General features: G+C 42.5%; 1 protein-coding gene across 6 annotated transcripts in view; it reads right to left on the bottom strand.

Moving 5' to 3' along the window:
• The window catches only part of ubxn4 (UBX domain protein 4), a 133,972-nt gene extending 118,290 nt beyond the window's left edge, over positions 1-15,682 (bottom strand). Inside the window, exons 1-4 of one of the 6 annotated variants that reach the window (XM_036138760.1) lie at positions 15,662-15,682; positions 7,558-7,660; positions 5,644-5,672; positions 5,445-5,563 (exon numbers count right to left, since the gene is read on the bottom strand). In XM_036138760.1, the coding sequence (XP_035994653.1) occupies positions 5,445-5,563; positions 5,644-5,672; positions 7,558-7,634 (225 nt within the window). In that variant the 5' untranslated portion in view covers positions 7,635-7,660; positions 15,662-15,682. Of the gene's footprint in view, positions 1-5,444; positions 5,564-5,643; positions 5,673-7,557; positions 7,661-15,248; positions 15,552-15,661 lie in introns of those variants that run through there. The other 5 variants (XM_036138758.1, XM_036138761.1, XM_036138759.1 and 2 more) reach the window with 5 other exon arrangements.
• Between the last annotated feature and the right edge of the window lie 1,003 nt (positions 15,683-16,685).

Genomic DNA, 16,685 nt, shown 5'->3' with positions numbered 1-16,685 from the left:
TTCACATCAAATAGTTTGGTTTGATCCTTTGGTATGGTAATACCTAAATATTTTAAGGATTGGGCCTGCCACATCATTGGGTATCTGGTAACCATTTCCACAGGTGGATTATAATTATAGGAAAGGGTTTGAGTTTTGTTCATGTTAATTTTGTACCCAGACATTTTACCATATTGCTCGCACAGATGAATGAGTTCAGGTAGTGAGTTTGTCGGTTGTCCTAAAAATATTAAGATGTCATCTGCATAACAAGCAAGCTTATGCTCCCTCCCTTTAATTGTAATTCCTTTAATATTTTGGCTTTGTCTTATGGACTGGGCCAGTGGTTCTAGATATAAAGCAAACAAAAGTGGGGACCATGCGCAGCCCTGACGATTTCCTCTCTGTAATATAAAACTGTCAGATAAATATCCGTTAACCTTGATTCTTGCTGTGGGGTTTGTATATAAGGCTTTTATAGTTTGAATAACGGTTTCATGTAACCCAAATTTGTATAATACTCTGTAAAGAAAATCCCAATTAACTGAGTCAAACGCTTTCTCAGCGTCGACACTTACCAGCACCGCCTCAGTCTTATTTTTATTAATTTGGTCTATAATATGAAGTGTTCTGCGTATATTATCTTGTGTCTGTCGGTTTCTTATGAATCCAGTTTGATCGTTATGTATCAACATTGGTAAGAATTCCTCCATCCGTCTGGCCATTATAGAAGTAAATAATCTGTAGTCAATATTTAAAACAGAAATGGGCCTATATGAACCACATTCATTCTTATCTTTACCTTCTTTTGGTACTGCAGTGATTATAGCCTCTTTCCAACTCGGAGGTGTTTCTCCCTTTTTCAGTACCCAATTTAAGGTAGGAAGTATTATGGGGATCAGCTCATGTTTGAATTCCTTATACCACTCAGCTGTGTAGCCGTCTCCCCCTGGTGAGCGGCCTGACTTAAGTCTACTAATGGCTCTTTTGAGTTCCACCTCTGTTATGTTTTCCACCATTTGTTCATTTTGCTTAGGATTTAGTTTTGGCAGGTCCAATGATTTCAGAAAGTCATCAATATAATTTATGTTTTCCCCAGGGACTTTGGTATACAGTGTTTTGTAGAAATCTTCAAATACTTTATGAATTTCCTTTAATTTGGTGACAACTTTCTTTGTTTTGGGATCCTTAATCTTTGTTACTGTGTTGTCTGCTAGTTTCTTTTTTAATTTCCATGCAAGTATTTTCATAGATTTTGATCCACTTTCATAGTATGTTTGTTTCAAATACATTAATTTCTTTTTAATCTCTTGTGTATTTAAATTATTTATTTCATTTCTTATACTCTTTAATTCTTTCAGGATGTTTGGTGCTGAGGTCTGTTTATGTTGGCCTTCTAAGGTTTTTAAATCTTTTTGTAAATCTTCTAATCTTTTGTTTTTCATCTTCTTTTTATATGAGCTTATCGCTATAATTTTTCCTCTTAGCACAGCTTTTAAGGTGTCCCAAAGAATTGGGGGAGAGACCTCTTCATTGTCATTTATATCTAAAAATTCTTTTATATCTTTTCTAATTTGTTTCCTAACGTTAATGTCCTGGAGCAAATATGAATTTAGTTTCCAAGTAGTCACCTTGGGGCATAAATTTAAATCGATCACCAGAGTTAGGGGTGCGTGATCACTCACATCTATTGTCCCCATTCCACAGCTTTGAATCTTATCTTTGTCTTTGCCAAATGTAATAAAATAATCAATTCTGGTGTAAAGTGAGTGAGGGGCTGAGTAGTGTGAGTAATCACGTCTTGTGGGAAAAAGGTCTCTCCAAATATCAATCAACCCCACCTCATTGAAAAGAGCAGAAATCTTCTTATGTAGAGTGTTTGATTCCAGATTTTTTCCATTAGAGTTATCTAATTCCGGCCGGAGACGGACGTTCAGGTCTCCACCACATATTAAGAAGCCTTGACTTTCTGTTACCATGATGTTAATGATTTTTTTAAAGAAACTCAAGTCACTCCCAGGTGGTGCATAAATGTTCATGAGTGTCACCAAATTGCCCTCACTGCTACCCCTTACCAATATGAATCTTCCCTCTTTATCTTTCAATTCATATGATTTTTCGAAATTTAGTGTTTTTGAGATGAGGATGACCACACCACGTCTTCGACCAGACTGATAGGAGGAAGAGAACATATTTGTAAATCCCATTCTCTTCAATTTCTCATGTTCATTATCATTTAAGTGAGTTTCTTGCAGATATACCAATTGTGCCTTGTCTTTTTTCATCTTAGTTAGGATTCTGCTTCGTTTTATTGGGTTTGTTAGCCCATTTACATTAAATGAAATACATTTAATACCATTATTCATTATTTATGTGGTATAATATGTCATGATGTAAAATAGAATGGTCAGCTCCCTTAACAAACAAGAACATAGAACAAGAACAACTAAAAGAGAAATAATTATTCACACAAAACTGTGATTCCAGGGTAGGGGTCTCTCGTGAAGGACCCTGCAAGGTGTAGTGTCTATCCACCACCGCGAGGGGGAATCCTCTCCCTCCGAACGGGGAAGGGCCCCACAAACAGCCCAGAGTGTACTTCTCCACTAAAGTTTCTCCACATACATATCCTCATTTATTGGGGGAAAAGAGTCATGTCTCATATACAGACCTTACCGCGTGGGTTGTTATAGAGCTTGTGTAACCTCACTGGTCCTCGGACGCGGAGGGCGCGCGTCTCCTGTAGACCTGCAGCCTCTCTCGGATCGCTCTTTCCCGGTGCTCCTCGGCGCATCGTGTCAGCTGCTCCATCAGGCTCTCCTTCTGCGTTACCTTCGTCACCGTGAAGCCCCGCGCTCTCATGTCCGCCGTCGCTTCCTCCGCGGTGTTGTACAGCACGGTCCCGTCTTTGTAGAACACCCGCAGCTTCGCGGGAAAGGGAGTTTGGATTCGGATGTTCTGTTCGCGCAGAGCCCGCTTAGCCTCCGTGTATTCCCTGCGTCTCTGGAGGATAGCAGGAGGGTAGTCTTGGTCAAAATAGATTCTTCTTCCCTCCAGAAGCACAGTCTTTTTCATCCAGGCTCTGCGAAGAACTTCTTCTTTAGTTGTGTAGCGAGCGAACTTTATTATGATCGAGCGGGGTTTATCTCCGCCATTCTCCCGTGAGCTGGGGGGGCCCACACGGTGCGCTCTCTCAATGTCAAGGCTGAGGGACTCGGGGATGTCCAGACAGCTCCGGAAGACTTTTACCATGAAACCAGCCACCGATGTCCCCTCTGCCTGCTCCGGGATGTTGTACACTCTCAAATTATCACGTCGGGATCTTGCTTCTTGGTTTATTAGTTTGCTTTCCTGTTCGCTCATTACTTTTAGCATCCTGGTCAAAACTTGCTCCACGCCCTGGACCCGGTCCTCCATCTGGTCAATTCTTGTCTCAGCTTCAGTGATCTTCTGGTTTACGTTGATCAAATCTGATTTAAAGTCTTGAAATTCTTTGCGAAACCCTCGTATTTCTTTTAGCACTGTCGCTAAACTAATAGAAGTTGACTCGTTAGCTCCATTGTTAGCGCTAGCATTAGCTTCTTCGCTAGCTTCTTCAGATGGCGTGGTCCTCGATGCCTTTTCTTCGCTCTGACGGTCTTCTACCACAGTTTTCTGTCTATTTTCTTTTTTCCCCATGTTCACACCCCTTTCACCTTCAACTTACTGTGACAAAATGTGAATATTGGTATTTAAATGGGGTGAAATAGTCAAAATCAGTGGAGAGCTATCGCCCTAGGCTGCCATTCGGTAGGATGACGTCACCGGAACCGATTTACTTTTTTTTTTAAGTTAGTTTGAAGTTACAGAAGTGAAATCTGTTCTAAGGTCATTATGTAATGCTGCTAGCAGAAAACATTTAGTTATTTTTGTTTTAAAAAAATTATTTTAAACATACAAGCATGTTTCACAGCTTCTAATTAATTAGTTGCCATTTGAATTCATGTCAACTTCCAGATAAAATACTTGACATAAAAGCAAGTTTTTATTTAAATATTTCAATTATTTCTTTAAATTTCTTGTGTGAAACGAAAAGAAGCAAAAGATTTTCTTGGTACGCTATCAGCTTTTCAGACACAATGGGGAGTCGGCCTAAATCAAGATGGGAAAAAAATGTCACTGCCAATATTTTCAGGGCTGTTAACAGAAAGTAAAACACACCACTGTCCCAGCAAAGATTGTAGAAGGGCAAGCACAAAGTCAGCCGCTGCACACTGTTCCAGAACAAGCGGCTGTCTCCGAGAACTCCAGCTGCAAATGGAGCTCAGAGGGGAAGGAGCCCCCTCTGCCACCCCCCTCAGCTCATCCCCACCAACAGCGACAAGGAAGCCACAGTGGTTATTGGAGAACGCATCTCCTCAGGGCCAGGGCATTTCAGAGGGTTTCAGAGTATCTTATTTGTCACCGCGGCCAAATTTCTCTTTGGCCACTTCGGTTCACATTACACATAATGAAGGCAAAAACTGACAAACAGGCAATGAACAAGGGCAAGTGTTCTGTTTTTTTGTTAGTTTAGCGTTCAGGAGTCACAGATAGCAGATAATGAGGTAGTAGGCTGCTTATTGAACAATGATGATTTGAGGCTTTGTTTACAGCAATGTGCATTTAGATATTCAGAGATGATAGTGTGCAGTAGGCAGTAACATTGAGCTGATTGTAACGTATGACGGGCTAGTAACAGTATGGGGATTTAAAAGTGTTGGACTGCAGTCTCCCATCAGGGGCCGATTGCCCTCACAGCTTTTGGGAAGAAACTGTATTTATGTTTATTTGTTTTGGCTTTGAGGCTTCTGAAGTGTTTAGCTGATGGTAGAGGGGTACTGTAGGATATTGAAGTGGTAACTTTGGATAACAAGAGATAAGAGATTTGGAATTTGGGGAAGCATAAAAGGTTGAAAAAAGGATGCATTTAGAAAGTTAGACGATTATTTAGAAACATGTCACTGTGCTCTGTACTGTTTTCAATAGTTGAAAGATATGTCACTGACTAGTGATTTATTGACTAGCTTGATGAGAAGTGAAGGCAGTATTATTATAAAACTTTCAGCCGTGTCTTAATAAGTTCCAGGTGTTAGAACAGTTGACACTGAACTGTGCTTATATTATTTGCTGAGATGTCATTGGTAGGAGGATATTTCAGATAACCCACTTCAAAAGACTATTTTAAATTCTGTCTGTGATGTTATGCAAGTATTATTAGAGCTGTTGACATGCTGTTTGCTACTTATCCAACACGCCACAAATTTATAGAGGTACGTGTTTGTTTGCACATAAGCAGCTAATCCCTCGACCCCAAATAACACCTAGAAATGTAGGTTTTGTTTGGCAATTGTACATTTTGTGCCAAATGTCTGGCTCCCAAATACTATACATTCAGGGATATTTTAATCAACCAAACATTAATACCATTCACAGGCTGAATTTACTTTTTTTACTTTGTTGATTCTCTTCATCAGTACATCAGGAGTCACACTTCCAGCAATGACCTCCAGGGGAATTCCGCTCACTCCGATGAAGAAGCTTGAGGGTATGCATACCACAGGATCTTTACACGACAGTGAAGGAACACAAGTCCTGTCCTTAAACAGTTACATAAGTATATATACACAGCACATCAAAGGATACATATCTGCGAAAACTGGACACAGGTGTCACTGGGAAGAGAAAATGATTCCATTATTAAAAACAGTGTGATTTTAATATTAAAGGCTTTTGAATGTGTGGATTTATTCAGCAATATGTCTCTGAGTACAGCTGCAGGTGTCAAGCGATAAAGGCAGAGATGTGTGGGGGGGGGGGGCAGGTTATGGCCAGCAGAGGTCATTATTTTAGCAAAACACAATGAAAGGCCTGCTAAAGTGAACTCACAAAGTCACTGAAAAAAAGTCACCATGGGATGTTGGTTTCTCCAGTTTCACTGTTGCACCTGCAAAACTGCCAACAGAAGTTCTACAGCTGAAAAGGTTGAAAAAGGTTGACTGGCTCTTAGCAAGAAGAGCTGGTGGTAAAGGACATTGTTGGGAAGCCCCATCGTTACTAGAAGCCGAAAAAAGTCCTATGGTGTGAACTGATCAGCACTTTTCTGGACCCAAAGTATGGCCACACCTAAACCAGCAATTATTTAAGGTTAGAAAACATTCTTAATCAACTCAGTGAACAGTATAGGCTATTGTTTCCTCTCTCCCAATGGTGCATGGCAGGTAAAATGTTTAGAGCTCTGCATGCTGTCATGAACTGAACATTATTTTGTGTTATTCCAGTTTTAGGTGCTCATCACCTAAGACTAAGAACTGAACCCAAACAACAGGAAACCATCACAGCTGCTCTGCAAATAGAGGCTCTTCGGTTTTAAGGTGGATTTTCTATAGCTCTGAACCACCAGTCAAGTTTAACTTATTTTACAAGCAGCTTTTTGGTGTATGCAGCAAATGTTTTGCGGGGGCGGATCCATCAACATGTTCACACAAGGACAGTTTTGAATTAGCATTTCATTACAGTTTTCCCTATAGATAGACTTCTCTTGGGCTCCCCCCCCAGTGTTGTGCTATACTACCGCCATGAAGAATATTTGATCTCAGATTGGACTCTGAACAGTAGGGAAGAGGTGACAAAAATAATTCTATCCTGCTGCAAAGGATACACAGGCAGAAAGGACGGCCCTTCTCTCACCTGGGGTCGCCCTGCTGCTATAACACCTTCCTCCCACAGACAAAGAGCTCTCTCTCCTGCAGCTTCAGACTTTTCCAGACTCTTTAACTTCATTTTGCTTAGTAGTTTAGTTAAGTTTCATTAGCCTAGTGGAGAGGATTTGTTAATCGAAATATTGCGTTAATTCAGATAAACAGCATTACATCGTGATGTTCTATGGATGTACATTTTATTTCTGTTTTTAAATTCTTGGACTTGAAAAGACGTTGTCATTCCTTTATTCTATGTGTGTGCAGGTTTTGCTGTTAAAAGATCGATAGTGCTCGAATTCATCCCTTTCAACCATTGTCTTGATATCAGCTTAAGAGCTGATCATCACCAGACAATACTTATCAGAAGATATAACAGGGTTTCCTGCAGCGCTGTCTTGGCGCCTTGCGCTGCGGGAAAACCTGCCTCGCCAACATTAAAAAAAAAACGCTTGCATGTTTATTTGACGTTAACACGCGTTTTTTTGTTGCTGCTTTCGGGTGTGCATATACTAAATGGCAGGGAAAAAACACATGGATACGCCCCCCCCCCCCCACCCCCCACTCCGCACCCCCGCTCCGCCAGTCAGTCCGCGCAAATCTTGTCGTCGCATCCCCCCCCGCTCAGTCAGTCGGTCTGCGCAAAACTTGTCGTCGCCTCCTGCAAGTGGTGACAACATTAAAGCGGGTGAAGGTGCACTGTTTTCGGTCTGTATGTGTCATTTCCCATAAAGAGTAATCATATTACATTGCAGTTGTTCAAGTCTTTTTATTGGCCATACTTTGGTTGTGGGATCAAAGGTGAATTTTGTCATTAACATTTTTTGACAAACAGAAACTCTGCATTACACCTCATCAGTACCTCTTGGCATCGACTTTGATGGCCACACAGCAGTTCTGGGCTGCTTCTGAGATGCTGTCATCTTCCCAACTGGACATCAACTGTTTAGACTGTTCATCCTCCCCTGAGGCAATAAAATCACACAGATGACAGATTTGATGGCTGTAACACTGAACCTGTGAACATCTCATTGTTAGCTGCTATACAGAAGGGTTAGCAGAAAAATAAGTGCCAAACTTACAAAACTGATTAAACAATAATCTGACAAAAACAATATATTTTAAATTAGATTGCTAATAATTTCACATGAGAAGTACTCTCTGTGTGTCTCAATTAGACAAATGTTAGCTATGTTAACCCAAAATATCTGCTCAGTGTGTTGACATATGGCTTGGTTTTAAAAACGCTCGGACTGCAGCCGGCCCGCCTTGTCAGCTTCTTGCTTAACGGGGGGGCCAAGGCTCACCATGCCCAGAGAACGCCTTTCTCCCGGCACATTGCTTTCCAACCCTTTCTGGTTTTCCGCAATGAGAAATAATTCAGATATCTAAAATCAATGTTGGTTACTTCCTTATTATTACTATTGTTCTCAACAAATAAACTGATTTATGCTTTGCTTAGAAAGTTATAGGATTAGTGTTAAATTTGGGAAACGTTTACTAATAAATTACACAAATGGTGTATGTCGTCAATGTTGTTTAGCGCTATTTTTCTATATCAACATCAAATGAGACATTTGGCTGATTAATTAATTAGAATATAAGATGATAAAGCAGCATCTCAAACAAAAGATTGCAGGCCATAATGAATATGTAAAGGGCAAAATAAAAAACCCTGTACAGTTATTTACAGAAGAGACAGCAGTTGGCTTCACAGCTGCTTTGTGCTGTCTCGGTTGCTAGGCAACAGGAGTACCGTTAAGGTAAGGGGGGGAGGCAGCCGGAGGAGGCTAGAACGTCCCAGTTCACAAGCTGATCTCTTCGCGGTCCACAAAAAACCTGGTCTACATAGACTGGGTCCTTCGAAGGATGCAGCCCCTGGACTGAGACACACCCTCTATTGTAAGGCGCTTCCTGATGTGATTATTAAATAAACAAAGGCTGGTTGGTCTAAGGCACAAGCAGGTAACAGTTCAGCAATTACAGCCACGGGAAGAAGAAATCTACAGTCTTGCATAGGAAGATATAATGAAGATGATCTTGTCTTCACTAGATTTGAAAATGAATTCAGTTCAATCTTAGATATAGAATCTCACATTTCATACAGTCTAAAGCCAAAGAGCAAAGCTATGTGTGAAGAACAAAGTACACCCTACAACGCAAGAGCTGGCAGGGTCTGCTTCGGCAGCAGGAACCTCAGAACATGCTCTCTTACATTAGTGGAGACAGGCTGCAGCCCACAACTGATCTAACTACACATCACTTCTGTTAGTTAAGGTCTGCCACACTTAAATGACGAGGGTATTGCTTTATTGTATTTTTTACGTTCTACTGTAGATTTATTGCTGTGTTTGGGATCATGGTTCAGATGAAATGAACCCAGGCTGGAGCCATCAGTCAGATGGCCTCACATTTCTTAATTACATTTTAGATAATCCTAAGGATTTTTATTTTGCCTCTGGGATCAATAACACATAATGAATAAAAGTAAATTAAAGTGAATTCCCTTTTGTGGAACAGAATTTCTGCCTTTCCTCAGCAGGGACAATGAAGGTGGTCAGAGACAAAGGTAAATGGAGCTAAATACAGAGAAATCCTTGGGTCCGTTCTTCGTACGTCGCTAACTTAGTTAGCTGGATTTGACTGTTGACGATTAGGCATGATCTTGCTGTCATAGCAACATGTGTGCCAGCTTAAACCTGCTTGAGAGCAGGATTATTTCATGTAAACAGGATTAGATCGCAGCTGTATAAGCGGAGGAGATAGGGAAGTCTGTCGTAGCCATGTCCATTTTTACGACAGCAACCTGTTGCGGAAGGTGCAAGAATAATTTCAGAGGTTTTCGAATTAATCGCGTATTGCGCAATAGAGAGGATCCTTTAGCGCAGCGCAACAGTGTAATTGCAGAGAGATTTTTCTTGGTGGCTGTTATAAACAGACAAGCACATCATTTAACAGTGGCTTTTAAAGAGGAAAAAGTGGTGTTAGAGCCATTAATGACTTAGACTTAGACTTTCTTTATTGTCATTTTGTATACACAGAGTGCATACAGAACGAAATTTCGTTTTCACACAGCTCAGAAATATTGCAGTAACTCTACAGGATACCTTGCAGTGAATTACAGTACAGGATAAAGTGCAGTGATCAATCGCAGTCACTTACAGGATAAATTTCAATTTGCTTCCGGATAAAGTGCAGCAGTGAACAGTAGGCAGTTGAAATGTAAACAATGTAAACCAAATGTAGACAAATATGCAGTAGGGTGCAGCAGTGATTTAAAAGTAGACAGTTGCATTGTACACAGTTTTGCAGTACGTTTCCGGTTAAGGTGCAGCATCGATTTTGCAGGATACGATACAATGTGCAATGTGCAAATGTGCAAATCAGCGAATCTAGTGTGGTACACTTTTGTACTTCAGCAGTTCAACAGTCTGATGGCAGCAGGGAAAAAGCTTTTGCTGAACCTAGTGGACCTGCAGCGGATGCTGCGGAACCTCTTTCCAGAGGGCAGCAGGGAGAACAGTCCATGGTGGGGGTGTGAGGGGTCCCTGATGATGTTACGGGCTCGAGACACACAGCGCTGCGATGAAATGTCCTTAATGGAGGGAAGAGGAGCCCCGATGATCCCTTCTGCTGTCCTCACCACTCTCCTCACGTTCTTCCAGTCGGAGGCACTGCAGCCTCCACACCACACAGAGAGACAGCTGGTCAGAATACTCTCTATGGTGCTTCTGTAGAAGGTCGTGAGGATGGGCGGGGGCAGGCGGGCTCTCCTCATCCTCCGCAGAAAGTACAGTCGCTTCTGTGCCCTCTTCACCAGTGACGTGGTGTTCACAGTCCAGGTGAGGTTGTTCGTGATGTGCACCCCCAGGAACTTGGTGCTGCTGACCACCTCCACCGCTGAGTTGTTGATGAGCAGTGGAGCATGGTGAGGCCGGTTTTTCCTGAAGTCGACGATGAGCTCCTTCGTCTTCTCCACGTTCAGGATCAGGCTGTTGTCTCTGCACCAACCCACCAGCTGCTCCACCTCCTCTCTGTAGTCCTGGTCGTTGTCGTCTCTGATCAGGCCCACCACCGTTGTGTCGTCTGCAAACTTCACGATGTGATTGGTGGTGAAACTGGGGACGCAGTCGTGTGTCATCAGGGTGAACAGCAGGGGGCTCAGGACGCAGCCCTGAGGGGAGCCCGTGCTGAGGGTGACGACATCAGAGGTGTTCTGTCCAACCCGGACTGACTGAGGTCTGTTGGTGAGGAAGTCTAGCAGCCAGTTTCGTAGGGGTGTGTTGAAGCCCAGATGCTCCAGTTTTCCCACCAGATGTTGTGGGATGATGGTGTTGAACGCTGAACTGAAGTCCAGGAACAGCATCCGCACGTGCGTGTTCTTCTCCTCCAGGTGTGCCAGGCTCAGGTGAAGAGCAGAGGAGATGGCATCCTCAGTGGAGCGGTTCCGTTGGTAGGCAAACTGGAACGGGTCGAGTGTTGATGGGAGACTGGAGACGATGTGTTCCTTTACCAGCCTTTCAAAGCACTTCATCATGATGGGAGTCAGTGCAACAGGCCGGTAGTCGTTGAAGCAGGTGACTTGAGGTTTCTTTGGCACCGGAATGATGGAGGCAGACTTGAAGCATGCTGGCACTGTGGCTTGGTCCAGCGAGGTGTTAAAAATGTCTGTGAGGACACCAGCCAGCTGACCTGCACACTCCTTGAGCACCCGCCCAGGTATGTTGTCGGGGCCTGGGGTCTTACGCGGGTTGACTCTCCTCAGAGTCTTCCACACGTCGGCGGTGTCAAGGCAGAGGACCTCCTCTTCCTGATGGGGAACAGCTTTCACTGCTGGAGTGCTGTTTAGTGCCTCGAACCTCCCAAAGAAGTTATTTAGTCCATTGAGGAAGTTAGCATCAACTTCACCCACCGGGGGGGAGGGCGTGTTGTATTCAGTGATCGCCCGGATGCCTTTCCACATGCTCCTGGTGTTGCTGGCGTCATGGAAAAGCTCCTGGATTTTCTGACTGTGGTTCCGCTTTGCTAGCCTGATGGCACGGTTCAGGTTGGCTCTCGCTGTCCTCAGTGCCTCCTTGTCACCAGACTTGAAGGCTGAGTTCCGTGCTTTTAGCGCTTGACGGACCTCCGCAGTAATCCAGGGTCGTTGGTTGGCTCAGGTGATGATGGTCTTGGTGGTGCTGACGTCCTCAATGCATTTGTTGATGTAGGCTGACACAGTCATGGCGTACTCATCAATGTTGATCTTGTCCTCATAAGTTGCTGCAGCTTTGAACATGTTCCAGTCAGAGCACTCAAAACAGTCCTGGAGCGCCTCCATTGCTCCCTCAGTCCACACCCTCACCTGCCTCGCTGTTGGTTTTGCTCTGATCAGCAGGGGCCTGTATGCTGGGAATAGCATCACAGAAAGGTGGTCTGAAGAGCCCAGGTGGGGGCGGGGGACTGCTCTGGATGCTCCTTTAATGTTTGTGTAGACTAAGTCTAGAGTGTTCTCTCCCCGAGTTGCAAAATCCACGTGTTGGTAAAAATGAGGGAGAACAGCTTTCATATTTGCCTGGTTAAAAACCCCAGCAATGATGAAAACACCCTCTGTGTGTGCAGATTGCAGCTCAGAGATAGTCCGATAGAGAACATTCATAGCATCTTTAGTATTAGCGCTGGGAGGGACGTAAACCGCTGCGATGATAACAACAGTGAACTCTCTAGGCAGATAAAAAGGTCTGCAGCTAATAATCATAAGCTCAATGTCCGGAGAGCAGAGACTTGTGACTAATCTAGCATTTTTACACCAGGTGTTATTGGTGTAAACGCAGAGTCCGCCTCCTCGGGACTTACCGCAGAGTTCTGTCTGTCTGTCGGCGCGGAAAGTAGCTAGCCCCTCCAGGCTAACGGCGTTGTCTGGGATTGATGATGAAAGCCATGTTTCGGTCAGAATGAGAGCACAGCAGTCCCTGAACTCCCTCTTTGCAGAGAGCTCGAGTTGTAAATGGTCCATTTTGTTGTCCAGTGAGCGAACGTTGGAAAGCCAGATGGATGGTAGCGGCGGTCTGAATGGGTTAGCCTTTAGCCTCGCTGCTAAGCCTCCTCGGCACCCGCGCTTCTTCGGCCGGCTACACCGCTTCCGCGTCGCTCTCCTCCGGCGTGAGCTGCTCGTCGAGGCCCCCGCTTCACAGGCCTCCGGGGCTGGTCTCCGTAGGACGCCACAGTCACGTAAGCAGTCGAGCGTGGTATTTAAAAGTCCAAAAACACAACTTGATCGTAACTCCAACAGGCGCTCGTGATCAAGTACTGATCGGCTGGGTAGATGAGTGGTTTCCAGCGAGTTTGGCGGCATTTTTATGCAAAAAGTCCGCGAGTTGGTGCAGAGCTGTGTTCGGCTGCTGCCGCCAGGGGCGCCGCCGGTAGTTCATTATAAATATAAATAGTATAAATAGTAATATTTAGTAATATTTAAGTTATTTGTATGATGTTTGCTTTTTATTTTTTATCATATTCAATAAGAACATTTGTTCAGGCCATTTTATTGTGAAGTTTAGTTTTACTTTGAAAGGCTTGCTTCCTGTCGAGCCGTATATTGTATTAGAAAAAACTATGGATGGATTATCTAGACACGGAGCAATACAGTTTTTGACCACGTAAACTGTGTATGACTTGGAAAAGGAAAAACTTCATTTTTTATAGATAAAGAATTTTTTTTGGTAAAATTCCCAGCTTGCATGCGTCCTTTACTCCCAGTGTCTAAGGAATGACACCGAAATTTGGATCTCTTGACATAAGTACCTTTTTAAAATAAAGTATAATATTTAAAGGGTACCATTTTGTACAATATTCTTGTATCTCACTTTTACTTGTCCCCATGTTCTAATTGGTCCCGTGGAGGCTCTGATATAAAAGAAGAAAGTAAATATGAAATTATTAAAATGCTAAATTCATACTGTAGAAAGTGATAGAAACATCTACCATGGACAGTATTTACGCATTAATTTGTCTGCTACTTTTTGCCAGCCCTCTCTCCTGGCTTCAGCAGACTTTGATTTAATTAATGACTCAAATTCGGCATAACCTTCCATTAAAAGCTTGTGTTCTGCTTGGTAGAAAAACTGTGGGCGTTCTTTGGCCATGCTGAACAGCCAATAGAAGCGCTGCTGATCATTGTTTCTACTATCGACACATTTCCCCTTTTAAACAAACGCATGAACGCGCAGTTTTCTCAGATACTTCAATCCAGCCATACTAATCATAAACAACAGGTGCGTTCGAAGAACCCAATTAGCCGGATCATGATTAACCCGAAGAAATCATCTTGGATGTCTCATTTGATCTCGGATGTTTTAAGCAATGTACAAAGAACGGGCCCCTGGAAGAAACCATGTTAGAAGCTGCAAAACAACTAGACTAGGTAAACAAGTCTAAACTCTCAGCTAGAACCACAAAGGTTAAAAAATGTTGCATATCTTCCACTTCACAGTTACGGTCTACTTTGTGTTGGTCACAAAACATTCCAGTAAAATATGTAGAAAATTCTGGTTCTAGCCAATAAAAGGTGGAAAGATTCAAGGGGTACCAGACTGGAAGGCTCTGTGTATGCTGATTAAACCTGGACTAAATGAGACATTTATTATTTGTCAAAGTTTCGGTCCATTGGTGAAAGTTAAGGATGAATGTGTCTCATCCTGTCTGTCATCCACCTCTAAACACACCTAATTGTATATTCCAGACCAGCACAGCCAAGACACTAACAATGAAGTGGATCAGTAAATGTCTGAGCGTTTCCTCAAGAACAGAGGAATCTGTTTTTTGACTTAAGGTGGCAAGAACAAAGTTCTCTCTGGTCAGAGAGAAATCAAGTAGAGAAGGAGAACGTCTTCATTATGTCCCCATATATTTTCAGCCACAAATGTGTGCAAGATGGATTTTTGTTAAAAAATAACCTTTTATTGATTATTGATTTTATGCAATAATCCAATTTTCTGAAACACTGCACTTTGGGGGTTTCTCCTCTGCAAGCCACATAATCAAAAACAGATCGAAGCTTGAACTATTTCCCTCTGCGTGTAATAAATCTACATAGTGTTTGACTTTCCCTTCGTGAAATTGAGGGACAGAACATATTGAACTTTTTTTTTTTACGACATTTTATTATTTTAGCTTTGGTCCTTTTCACATTACGTGTTGGAAGAAGTCACTCTGTTAGAGAGTTTGCTACGGGGCTGCAAAGCGAAAGTTCTGGAGCAGTACCGGCTGGTGGTTTGTATCGGTAATCACTGGTCGCCATGTTTCTGAGTAAAACAACACGACCCAGCTGGTTCAACGATCTGCTGCTTCAATACGTGAAACCTGAGTATGGCATCATTCTCCAGGCCAAGTCGGGCCTTACGATGTAAACAAGAAGCAGCATTAAATCCACCCAGTCGTAGCAGACTGCAGAAAAACATCAGAGAACCTTGGAGTTGTCAGACAGCACCGAGAGGCAGTTGGCTAATGCATGAACGCTCTCCCGACTAGCACTGTCAACACTACAACCTTCGCTTAACAACCTTTTGTCACAGTTACCTGCAATGACAACGACAAACACCAAACTGCGTTGTTTAGCGCAGTGTATGGCCTCAGGAATCGATCCGTCAAACCAAAGCATCGCAGAATCTTGACTTTCTAGATTCTCAGTGTTCAAACTGATGTGGGATCAGCACTTCCAATTTTAGCAGCGTTAGCTTCTTCTTCTTCTTCTTCTTCTTCTTCTTCTTCTTCTTGTGTTTAATGGCGGGTGGCAAACATCTTTTCGGTGTGCATTACCGCCACTAACTGGTGAGGAGTGTCACTACCCGATTCGTACCGGTAGCACCATAGACATAATATAAGAGTAGATCCCGCATTGACTGTCGCGGCGCAGGAATTACGGCCGCCGTCCTGGGGCGTTCGACCTGCTACCCTAACCTGCGGATTCAGGCTGAACACACTATTGATACCTCAGGGGTCCGTTCTTCGTACGTTGCTTAAAACATCCGAGATCAACTTCTTCTTCTTCTTCTTCTTTTCTATTATGGCGGGTCGCAATCAACTTTAAGGTGCATACCGCCACCTACTGTACACGAGTGTGTAGCAACTGTATTCTACATCAGTCATATTCTATTTTTTAATTTTGTGTTATGAAGAAAAATAAATAACGCTTTTCTTATCATACAAATATCCATTATATTTCCATCATTTCCCAATATTCCTTTCAAACTCCATTCTTGATCTGTCTTTCCAACTATTCTTCTCAATTTCTCCCTTTCACGTTCATATGTTTTACAGTTCAATAGTATATGTTCTACATTTTCTTTCTCTCCACATTTTTCGCATTTATCATTATTTTTCTTCCCTATTAAATATAAAGTATCATTTAAATATGTGTGCCCTACTCTCAATCTACTCATTATTATTTCTTCCCTTCTATTTCTCTCCTTAACATTTCTACTAAATATTGACTTCTGTAATTTATATAATTTCCTTCCTTTCTTATCTTCATTCCATCTTTTTTGCCATATTTCCATTTCTTTATTCTTAATAATTGATTTCCCTTCCCCTTTGCCAATAGGTATTTTAATCGTTATTGCCTGATCTAAAGCCCTTTTTGCTAATTTATCTGCCCTTTCATTGCCTTTTACACCTTGATGTGCTGGTACCCAACAGAACCAAACATCAATGCCACCTCTGTATAATCTAAATAAGCTATGTTGAATTTCTAGTACTAGATCTTTCCTATTGTTTCCTTCTCCTTGAATACTTTCTATGACTGCTCTGGAATCTGTGCAAATTACTACTCTGTCTGGTCGCACCTCCTCTACCCACTGCAAACTGATGATAACTGCCACCATTTCTGCCGTAAATACAGATAGTTGATCAGATAGTCTTTTAGATATGTCAATTTTAAACTCAGATATATAAATTCCTATTCCCACACATCCTTTTGAATTCTTAGAACCATCTGAATATATTTTAACATAATTA

This window comes from Fundulus heteroclitus, chromosome 7 (genome assembly GCF_011125445.2).
Source record: "Fundulus heteroclitus isolate FHET01 chromosome 7, MU-UCD_Fhet_4.1, whole genome shotgun sequence".
Classification (NCBI taxonomy): Eukaryota; Metazoa; Chordata; class Actinopteri; order Cyprinodontiformes; family Fundulidae; genus Fundulus; species Fundulus heteroclitus.
This window is presented reverse-complemented; position numbering and strand designations above follow the sequence as displayed.